We start from the raw sequence: 12,121 nt of genomic DNA on the forward strand, positions 1-12,121 counted from the left end.
CACCAAAAAGATTGATGACTGTTTAGTCAGTTTAGATGGGATCTATTTCATTAAAGGGAAGTCATGCCAAATTCTCTATAATCAGTGAAAAGAAATAGAGACTTTTACAGCAAAATGGTCATCTGACCTGTGTAAAATGTCTACTTTAGGGCAAGGTAAGTTGTACTCCAAAAGTGGCTACATCTTTCTGTTGGCTACAGAGGGAGCCTAAAGGGTCATATGCCCTGCACTTCCCAATATTACCAAAGCCTGAATTTCGATTAATCCACTGTTTGCTCCTAAGGAGCTTTATCCACCTGCCCTTCTAGCTGGTGTGATCCTATTAACATATGACAGCACCTGTGCTCTCAGCTCCCTTTCTCTCTAGAGATTTTCTTTTTACAGATCTGTCACATTTATCACCTACCATGCAGTAGTTATCATTTGGATACATTTCAACACATTCTCCCTTGATTTTCAAGCAAGTTCTACTCCTTTCAAACAGTCCAATCATGTGAATTGATCGTCCCATTTAAGTCACTGCACTGATCACACACTGACGTTCCCAGTATATAACATACAACTCCCTACTCATTACTTCAGAGCTGGTTTACATAGCTGTATTTTTCCTATTGGCTTATTAGCATTAACGTTAAAAACATAGGGGGAGACTTTATGGACAAGTGCAGCTAGAGGCCACAGAATTTGATAAACTCTCCTATGCCAGAGGACAGAGTCATGTATCATCCACACCACCACAGCGAAGTAAGCATCCTAAGGATACGATCAGTGCCTCTGCAAATAAGTCTTGTAAGGCAAAGGGAGTATCTGTTATAATCCTAACGCTATTACACAAGAGTCACAAGCTGATGCTCCATGGAGAAAAGATTCCAGGCCCTACAGAGATGATTCAAACATTTTCCAAGCCAGTTCCAATTTGGAAAAAAAAAAAATAACCTGAGAAGTGAAACCAAATGGCATTTGCCATTTTTCATAGTTTCCTAACCAGGGAACAAAATGCACTCTTTGCCCTAAGTAGTTTTACTGCTTTTACCATGAGCAAAAAGCCATTTTAAATTAGAAAGCTGAAAGCTTCTCTGCACTAAAGTAAGGGAAGTCAATCTGAAGGTCGAGTCTAACTGTAGCAAATATAAAGCATAAATATTTGCTATAAATAAGCACAGAGTCCTTACACTCTATCCTGCTCTATATGCACGCATTTTGGAGTAGAAATTGGAGAACATTATATTTTTTCAAATGCATATTGTATTTTGCTACAGATGTGAGTAAGAAGGCGAGTAGGAGCTGTGTGGGAGGAACTAAGGAGAAAGAAGTGTTTAAACTGTTCATAAGGGAAAGCAAACATCTCACAAATAAATCACAGCAGGACGATGCACAGACACAAGACAAAATCTGATCAGTATAAGAGGTCACCTTCCCTCTACAAGGGAGACAGTACTGAAGTGAGATGCTGAAATACCAGCATTGCAAACTAACCGTATATAATGTCAGTGACAGAAAACCCCACAGAATACCTCTGGTAGCCCTTTCCCAATGCATAGTCACTTGATTCTCGGAAAGCAGCAGGGGAAAAAAGATACTGTCTTTCCCCATATACAAATAGAGCCTGGTACTATGCTAGATGAAGAAGAAAATCATACAGAATTTGCCTAACTTCGTTCATCTGATTCAGGTTAGATGGGAGATAAAACGGAAGCATTAATGAGTACTACCTGCATCTTCGCTGTGCAGCCTGTTCTTTTTCTACTCTTTTTCCTCTTGCTGTTGAGCAATTACCCTTCAGGAAACTTGTTTTATTTCCTTAAGGTAACCTGTGGGATGCATTGCTTGGGAGCAGCAATCTTGCTCCGGAGCAAGCAGTCTCCTCTATCTCTTGATTCTACTTTCAGGCTTACCAGCCACGCTTCAGCCTGCCGTTGTGAACCACAAAGTACTAAAGTATTTCTACAGGAGGATGAAAAAAACTGGTACTGCTTTTATGGTCCACAATTTTATTTTACTTTTCTTTGTGATGAAGCAAGCACGATGGTAGGTGAAAAGCAAACATATATTACAAGGGCAACACACATGAAATGTGAGATTCAGTTTAAGACACCCAAAATATAGACACACATGCATGTGGTAAGTGTTTAAGCTTAAAGTCAAGGGATACCCGATCAATACAGGCAATAAAGCCTACAGAGCGATTCAACTCGCTCTACACAATTCATAGTTGGCCAGCTGAATCCTTCTCTAGCCTCCATTGACTTTAATGGCAACCAGACACCCAGCAAGCATGTAGATGTCTAAATTTAAGTATCTTACTCTGAGTTTTAGTCTTGTCCAAAGACAGAAAATTCAGTAATTTCAAAGGTTAAGATTCAAATGCTAATACTTACTGTTACCTCCTTATGGCTATTAAATCACCCTAATTCTCTCTTTACATACATTTTTAACTTGATGCAGTCTTGTGGAAAATTATAAAACTGTTTGAAAAACAATGTCATCATAAGAATTCAAGGAGCAATATGCACTAATTATTTGTGTGTAAATTGTAAATCTGAATTTTGCTGCTGAACTTGCATATGTAAACCAACTCTCTGTGCTTTAGGTACTGTACCTATAGATAAAGTTGCCCACCTGGCACTGTCAAAGCACTGCCATGCTTTGAAGCATGCAGGTTAAGACACCTAAAATAACTAGGTATGTTTTGTTGTAATTTTGATTTGAGATTGTACGGCAAAAAAAGAGGCGGCAATTTTTGTTTGAATATGACCATATTCCTCCACCTGCCTTCCCAGGAATTTCCCCTAAAAATGGCAATGTATTCAGTATGTACCTCTTCCTAAAATTATAAGATTTATACTGCTTTCTGTCAGCAAGGATGTATGCACAATGTGTGGCCATTTTATGCATATGGCTCTTGGAAATCATTTTTTCTCGTGCAGGTGATTTTAACTAAACAACACTGGGTTCCCATTGCTGTTTTAATAGGCAATATATCCCTTAGCATTGGAAGTGGAATTTTAAACTGCAAGAATGGCATCAAGGAACATTACATTTTATTTTTATTGGAGACTGCATTTTCCTAACAGATGGAGAACTTGGGGTTAGATCAGAGTTCAAGCAGCCTCTAAGTCTGGACTTGGCCCAGACTTCTCACATGATTTTAAACAATTTAGTTAACATAATGGCACCTCATTTCTACTGCTCTAAAACTGAAATAATACTTCCCATTGATATTCTGAGCTGTTTCATTTGGGTTATACACATCTGTGGCAGAAGTTAATCTGTATGTACATAGCACTTTGCAAATCAAGTCATGATGTCAATTAGTACTCAAAATGCTACCTGATAATATTTACGTTATACTTAATAAGAGGGCAATACTACAGGGAGGGTTATATTCTCTTATAGTGATGAATGTACGCTGGTGATGGTATGCATTACTACATTTTAAAGACATTCAGAAGTGAGAAGGAAAATGTTTACTTTGGTGGTAATTCACAAGACAGTAATGAACTACAAGCAAGAAGAAACCAACATTAAAAAAAATCCTACCGTTTAGGGGGAAAAACCAGCTTATCATGAGTAACACTATAATTTGGGGGTTTTTTGCTATTTGAAATATTTTACCATTTGAAACAAAACATTTTCCATTATTCTTCAATTTGCCTTCAGGGTTCAAATACTATTCATTTTGTCTCTCTGCACAGAAGCATTGGGAATATCAGCCTGCTTTCTGAAGTAAGTTTTAAACATTTCCAGTCAATTAACTGAAAACAGAAAAAGAAGTCTATGACTGCTTTTCCAAAGCTTTTAGCCGGTTTCCAAGGGCAGATCTCTGTCATTACTCATCCTGCGCTGCCATCTGGTGGCATTTGGGAAAAAGAAACTCAACTGCTGCTGCTGCATAACCCAGCATGGAGCCAGCCCCTGAGGGCTGCAGGCTTGGACCCTTCCCAATCACTTAACAGCAATTAGGCAGAAGGAGAGGCAGAGAGGTTAGGGGATTTGCCCAAGCCTTGTGGGCTGACTCTGGGACTATGGATACCTCCAGTGTGTCGCCCAAAGGTAATGCATATTCCTAGCTTTGTTGGGTCTCACTCATGGATTTGCAGTCTCTTTAAGGTATTTTTGTAGGTACCTTCCCACAGGTGAGCATACACATCTCTCAACCAGTCAACACTGCTGTATTCGCAGCACAGGCATGAATTGGGAAAGTGCTGCGATCCTCCTCTTCCACATGGGAGATCGAGGCTTAAAAAAATAAAGCATCTTGCCTAAGGTCACATAGAAGGACAACAGCAGAATCAGAGAATTAAGTCCAGATCTCCAAAGTTTAAATCACTTACTATGCTTCCTGTCTGAAAGAAATTTAACCAAGCCTGAGTTAATTAGAAATACTACCTTTGAGGGTACTATTTGTTCGTGGTAAATCAGATTTGTCATGTTTTGAGAAATAAATGGGAAAACTATTTCTGCAGGGAAATAAGTGTTTCTGAGGGATGAGGCAAGAAAGAATAAACAGAGAGAAACAGACCTACTTTGTGCAGCCCTTATAAAATTAAGGTGTCTGGGACCCTTCATCAGACAACGGTCTAAAATTAATCAGGTCTAGAAGTAGCCTGTGCATGAAATTTGTTTCATTTGACTATGGAAAAATGGATTCTTAATAGTCATTTGTGACTAAGTCAGAAGCGCCTGACTTGGTGATTGCCTGGGGATATGCATGCAGTCTAATTTAGTAATAATTTCCATCCCTCTCTGCTCAATGAACAAATAAACTACTCTTGCATGACAACTAAATGCTGCAGCAACACTGGTAACTTTAATTAGAACTTACGGAAAACACTGCTATAAAACAGACAAAAATCTGATTTAAAAATTCAACTGTGGCAGTATCCTACAGTGCTAAATATACACCTGCTTAAAAATAAAGGAAAACAGACTTTTAAATTTGTTCCTGAGATGCTGGATTCCTGAATACTATGTACCGTGAAAGGCTTTGATCTCATAGTGCTCTTTCAGTCAGACTTATTTTGCTGCATCTAGCCAAAGAAAAATAAATCACGTAATTGTCCTGAAGAAATTTCCATTTCTGTTCTTCAGGTTTCTCGTCTGTGGTTTTTTTTGGCACAGGCATTTGCCTTCCTTATCTCTTCATGTTGATAACTTTATAAGAGTCTATTTTGGTTTTCTTACAGTTTCCTACAACCCTTCTACTTGGGGATGTCTCTAGTGCAGCTAAACTTCTTTACTTGCCCTCTCTCAATTTTTTTTAAACCACTTTCAAGGAACAGGTCTAGATAAAATAGACTATTACGGTCCTCACAACTTCAGGTTACTGCCTCCCTTTGGTGTTAACAAGCCAGATTTTCCATATATCGCAAACCAGCCCCAGCCACCTTTTCACACCAAAACTTTGACAGGTGGAAGGTAAATTTACTTTTCGTAGAATAGGCCAGTGGCCAAGAAACTCCTAAGCAATGTTGAAAAAGCTGCTCCAGCTTCCTCATGAAGGGATTTAAACATTGACCAGGAAAGTGCCACGTAACCGTGCCACAAATGGTCCAGGCTAAAGCCATCTTCTACCCCGACGGTAACCAAAGTGCAGCCAAGGATGCAAGATTTGCAGGGACAGAAAGCACGACAGCGGGAGTGAGTGTGACACTGCAGCCTAGTGGGTCCATCACTCATCTGGGATGAATAATTCCTGTGTTTCAGCTCTTTGCCTTAAGGCTATTTATGTACTTTGCATGAAACAGCCACAACTGTATCAATTTGGGATAGTTTCTTTTTTTCTGTAAGGCGGTATAATGTAAATGGATATTTAACTACATTTTCAAGGCTTTCATTGTCATTCAAAGTGTTTTACATTCAGATTGTTTCAGTCAGATGCTCAATTACTTGACAGAGCTTAAAACATAAATGCTCTGTTTTTTAAATGTGTGCTACCAATATATACATGAAAGAAAAATTAAAAAGATGTTTTTGAGACTAAGTATGCAAAGTATAACCTCAGGCTACAAAGCCTTTTATCCTCTAAAATTTGAAAATGAATTTCTGAGTGATCATCAAATTCATTAGAGACACAGAGCTAATTAACATAACCTAATTAATCTCCCTCTTGTATTGAACCATTTGCTAAGCAGTTTAGCGCACACTAGATGGCACCCCCAGTCTAGGTGATTTCATCGTGCTGCTTTTTCTCAGCAAAGAAAAGCTGAAATTGAGAAATATCTTTGGCCTCAGTAGTGCATTTTGGGCAAAATGGAACTGGATGATGGCCTGAACTGGGAGATGCTGAGGTCTGCACTGTGTTTAGGTCCTCTCTGCAGTGTTGCCATACTGTAGATAGCATTAAGCAGAGAAAAGTCTCATTCTGAGCTAAGTGCAAGTAACACCATTAACAAATGCTATAAAAGCCAAGAGCAAATAAACAAAATATATATTCAGGGATAAACTGTTTCCAGCTTGGATTCACAACACGGAAACCAAAAAAGACTTCTTTTTGTGTCCCTTGTAGTATAGGCAAAGAACAAGATTGCGCTGTTGGTCAGCAAAGCCCAACACAAATACTTACAGACAAAATTTGATCGCCTCGCTGCAGTTCTCCGCTGAGATCGGCAGGCCCGCCTGCTAGGATGAAAGACACGAAAATGCCTTCCCCATCTTCTCCTCCCACAATGTTAAAACCAAGTCCTGTGGAGCCCTTGTGCAGGATGATTTTTCGAGGCTCTCTGTATAGAAACAAAATGATAATGTTTATCCATTCAAAACTCTTCGTATGTACACATCTCTCAAGGCATCTTAAGCATACTACATTTTGCTTAAGACACAATGGCCTGTTATTGCCTAAAGAAACCACTTAACAAATGAGATAAATGTGTTAATTGGAGAACAGATAAGGTAGGAATTAACCAGCATTTTTTTTTTTCCCCCTTCATGGTTGAATCCAAACATCTCTATTAATTTCAGCCCACTGGAGCCATCTTCACTAAGTTAAGTGATGAGTTTATTAAAAGACAAACCAAAACACCGAAGACATTTTATAATCTAATTTATAGCAATACTATATATACAAGTAGAATCAATCGTTACATGGTACCCTTTTTATTTTAAGTTCTAGTCTTTCTTTTTCAACAAAGAAAAAACTCAAAACTCGAGGCAAAGCAATGGCAAGTCTGTTTGATGCTGACAGATTTGGAGCAAATAACAACTGTATGATCAAGCTAATAGAGCAGAATCTCATGAAAAACTCTGGTTTGACATTGTCAGGAGCTTGCAATTGTAAAGTCACACAGCAGCTTTATCACTGAACCAGACCAAGGGATATCTGCTTTTGCTTTACTAGTTTAAAAAGTTGTTCACTATGATGGAAATCAATAAATAATAACAGCTACATCTCACACAGCACTTTCCATCTGTAAACTGAAAATATGCCCCAAAGGATGTAAACATAATAACATGCATTTTACTGATGGGAAAACTTATGTCCAGAGAGAGATGACTTTCCTAAGAAATCAAGGTAGCATCCTTCAGAAAGTGTCCAGGTATTCCAGTTCCCAAACTCTACTTTACATACAAGGCCTCAGATCTGTCTCTCCCTTGGATATACAAGCACACACAACCATATATACATACCACCCCACCCCCACCCCCATTTATTGGTACTTACCCCATTTCAAATCCCTCTAACAATTTACTTTTCAGAAAAAGTGTAAATGGTGTTATATTAGTATGTGTAAATCTTAAGCTTAGCCCTGCAAATACTCACAAACACATACATTTACGCATCTGTGACTCCTCACAGAGAAAGATGTTCTTCTAATTCTCAATTTTTATAAAATAAAAGTTACCATCAAAGGGACAATTGTAAACACACACACATCATCTACAGAAACGTGCTCCAGAATGCTTCTTGTAACAAAGACCCAATATTTTCTGTGTACTATATAACAGTTCCACATCATATGGATGGCTTTTTCATTTCCGTTTTGTTTTTAAAGAAAAGAAAAAGGGAGAGAGAGAAGTGATTAACTGAGGGATATCTTATTTGATGCGAGTTAAGTCTTATAGCTGTATACATGGAGACTCAATCTTTATGTGGTTAATTCCAAAGCCAGTAGGTGTTTGTTCATCTTTCCCCAGTGCTAATGGTCAGTGTCCCCAGCTTGATCACGATCTTTAAGTAACATCTCAACTTTCTGAAACTGAAGCTTAATATTTTTGAAATAAAAAAAACTAAAGCAATTTTTTTATAATATTTTTTAAAGGTGATTGCAACCTTTAGTGAAAGTATTAGTCCTACTCCATACGGTCCTCCATCTTGCAACGTTTTCTTAACATTGTATAGTCGGAAACCAACCTTTTAAAAATACAGCTGTGAGAAAAAGACGTATTGCCATGAGTTTGTATACTCTTGAATTATTTTCAGCCAATCAGAAAATAAAGTTTGGGGTTTTTTTTCTTTTGGATCATTGCTGTTGATTTGTCTTGTAGCAACACTTTTAGCACTTTCTTAAATACGTGCAGATTAGACATAATGTAATCCAGATCTAAGAAGTCTAAACAGGTTTTTAATTAGGAAGGGTGGCCTGGGGGTTGGAGCAGAACTAGGACAGCAAGCTGGAAGCATGGATTCTTTCCCCTGCTTAGCCCATGCGCTGCTGAGAGATCCTGCCAAGTCATTTGTGCTTCCAGCTTCAATTTCCTCATCCACAAAATGATACAGTGACACTTGTCGTCTTCGAGTCCTACACATCAAATATACTTTGCAAGATGAGCTACTGCCATTATTATTTACCTGAATATTGAGGAAAAGAAGGCAGTAAAGTCAAACAAATATATTTGCATCCTCTGCTGGTGAGAAATCCGGAGAGCTCTGTTCAAAATGAAACTGAGTACTTCCACATGACAGGCAGCTTGGATCAAATAGTTGAAAGCCAGTGCTATGGGCAAAACTAGGTCAATACAACTGGGTATCTACTGAATAGTAAGCTGTGCAGCTCAACAAAAAGTTGGCCTAGTTATTAATCCCTGTCTCTGATCAAGTCAGCAGATTTATGCCTAAAACGCTGTCAGTGCTGTTTTGTAATTTTGGCCTTTTGACAGCAAAATTCACATTCTGCTCTTGGATGATTATGTTCAGAGGAAGCCCAAACAATAACGGGGAAATGTCAGAAGCCATGATTAGAACACAATGGGGTTTGGCTCCCGCTCTTTAGCCTGATCAGGTCATTTTGGTCATGACTCAAATGTGGCTGTACAGAGACTGACCAACCCTAACACGTCTTCATATTTCTTTCATATCTGAGTATCCTGCAGAATCTGAAAAGTGGATTCAAGAATACACAAGTGTTGTTGCATGATCATTGAAATAACCCTTAGCCACGACTGTACTGCAAAACCTACAGGAAGCAGGTGACATATGCCAATTCACCATAATACAATAAGTAAGTTTTTTGAAATACATCTTTGTTCACACTTGCATAGTGTACCTAGTATGAAAATGAACAAAAAAAACCCCTTATGATGACAATAAACCTTTGTAGCATGTTATGAAATGAAAGTAGGAAAAACGTTTCTTAAGCAAACAAACTACAATACCAGCCACTGACCAGGTAATCTCTTAAAAGCAATGCAGAAATAAGTTATCTGTCAATGCTTTAGCCACACTCAAAGAAAAGGCTGAGGATGTTACATATTTATTCACCTGGTATAAAAGTTTATAGTCAACTCTTCTAATATGATGGTTAAGGAGATCTAAGAACAGGTCTTCCAATTTTTCTTGACTATCTGGGAAGCAACATTAGGAAAAACTCCTTTGCCCCTATTAAAATTCTTTATGAATGTAATTCTAATATACATGAAAGAACTCCAGCCAGAATGCAAATAAATGCTGTAAAGGAGGTAATGGAATCAATGACTTAAAGATAACACTGTGATGGAAGAGTAGGAACTGAAGGAAAAGTAACTCAAATGTGAATGATGTTTTCTTGCAGTAAATGCACTCAGTAAAAATGTGTAGTTCTCTGCAGAAAACAGTAACTGAGGCAAAGGTAATTTCAGGGGAACTTATTTTAAAAGCTCACTGTTTTATCTGGAGACAATAGGTGGCACTCTGTAGCTACCTGTAAAAAGGACCAGTCTAACATCCAGCGTTTCTGAAATGCATGTTTCTGCCTCCAGCTTTAACTACTTATCACATTTACAATTTCTTCTGTAATAAATTCGGCTGAAGGTAAGTTTCTAGGTGCTAACAAAGCGTACTAGCACTTTAATTCTGTGTGTGCATCTTTTATGCCCTCCTGCAGCTTTGTACCAAATACAAACAGAGAAAAGCAGCAGGGGAAATCAAGCAGAAATTAGAAAGGAGTATGAGATGAAAACATTCCTGGACTGGCAGAAGGCAGCAGAAGGGGGGGGGGGGGGGGAACAGAAGAAAAAAGGAGCAAAGAAAAGAGAGAACAGGATAAAGGGAGACAGTGCATCTGTAAAGGAGAACAGGGAAGGAATTAAAGAGGTGGAGAAAGAAGAAAGGAAGATTCACTATAATAGAGCCAGAAGCAAAGGAGCAAATAAAGTGCTGCAATCCACACAAATTTACAAGCTCAGAAATCAATGGGAGAATCAATTTGGATGGACTTGGTTACTTGCTTCAGGGAATGCATCAGATCAGATTCTGTGAAGCACATCATAAATTGCAGGCCTGATATAAAAGCAAAGTATTATTAAATTAATATTTGAAACCAATAAGTAGTAACAAATCAGTGTGAGTAAAACTTCAACACTTAAGAAAATTTATCCTGACATAAAAATGTGATTAACAAAAATAAATCAAATAGGTGAAGCATTTTTCCTCCTTAACACTTGTTTTTGGTTCATGTTTGTTTTATTTGTTCATTATCTTGAAAATAGATAAGTGTTTTGTATCTGCTACAGTTGTACTGAATATTTGTTTTCATCAGTTTACTCTTTTACAATAAGAAAATGACAAGACCAAAACATGAGTATTCCTATCATTCTTCTACAGATTGTGAACCCATAGTAATTATAGATTTAATTTAAGAGATTAAGAACTGGACTGATAAATGAAGGGGAAGAGCTTTCTGAAAACAAGTAATTCTTATAATAACTAACTCAAAGAAAATCAATTTTTAATTTGCTTATTTTGTGCTCCTGGCTATATTAAAGAATACAGTCAATTTTATTATTCATCTCACACTGACAGCTCTCTCTTTCTGTTTCTTTTGCACCATCTATAAAATTGGGGTGTTGACATGATTTTAAGCTTTCTGGAACATCTACAGAAATACTAAGCACACTGGATGCTTTCAAATGTCAGACCCTAGAGTCTTCTTCAGTTATATACAATCAAAGAGGTATCCCAAATCAGCAGGGACTTGGAAATATGGCTTTGATCTTGCTTTGGCTGCAGCTTTTTTGTTCCTTTGGTGGAGTTTTTTGGCTGGTTGGCTTTGGTGGTTTTTTTCAAAAAGGCTGTTTGCTTCACAAAGGATATTGAAATCATACATGCATTCATGCAGATGCTGATTTGGTGTTACAGCAACACACAACATCGAAAGCCCAGAAGAGTATTTATTTATATTATTGTGTGGATTAAGGTAGCACCCAGGATCCAGCTACGGCCCCATACCCTCCGTGCAAAGCACTACGCACATATAATGCAACAAAAACCATTCAGGCTCCTTAAAGTAGCAAATAGCAGGAAGGAAAATGGAAGTAGAGAGAAATTGTATTAGTTGGTTAAAGCCACACATTAGTAAGTACATCAGGGGGAAAAAAACCCTAAATCTAAGGGATCAAAGCACTCTTCTCTTGAGCAGCATGGTGTTTGGCTTCTGACAATTCCCTGTGGGAGCACTGAGCTGTGCCTGCTTAGAGTCAGTTGGCTAATCAAGCTATTTTTCAGTACAATACTTCTAGTTTTCCTCTCATGCTTCAAAAACTTCTGATAAATAATTGCATGTTTATTTCAGACAGCCAAAGGGCATTCATACTGGAAGGACCTAAAAAAGGTAATCCAAATAGATTGAGCATTCTTCACAGCATTTAACACAGAAAGCTCGGATGGACAGAGAATGTGCCAGCGCGTATGATGTTTTAAAACTGATTA

General features: G+C 38.0%; 1 protein-coding gene across 24 annotated transcripts in view; it reads right to left on the reverse strand.

Moving 5' to 3' along the window:
• The window catches only part of DLG2 (discs large MAGUK scaffold protein 2), a 1,018,327-nt gene that overhangs the window by 223,665 nt on the left and 782,541 nt on the right, over positions 1 to 12,121 (reverse strand). For all 24 annotated transcript variants that reach the window (XM_049823421.1, XM_049823420.1, XM_049823428.1 and 21 more), the window contains one exon: positions 6,566 to 6,722. In XM_049823421.1, the coding sequence (XP_049679378.1) occupies positions 6,566 to 6,722 (157 nt within the window). The remainder of the gene's footprint in view (positions 1 to 6,565; positions 6,723 to 12,121) is intronic.

This window comes from Accipiter gentilis, chromosome 19, assembly GCF_929443795.1.
Source record: "Accipiter gentilis chromosome 19, bAccGen1.1, whole genome shotgun sequence".
Classification (NCBI taxonomy): domain Eukaryota; kingdom Metazoa; phylum Chordata; class Aves; order Accipitriformes; family Accipitridae; genus Astur; species Astur gentilis.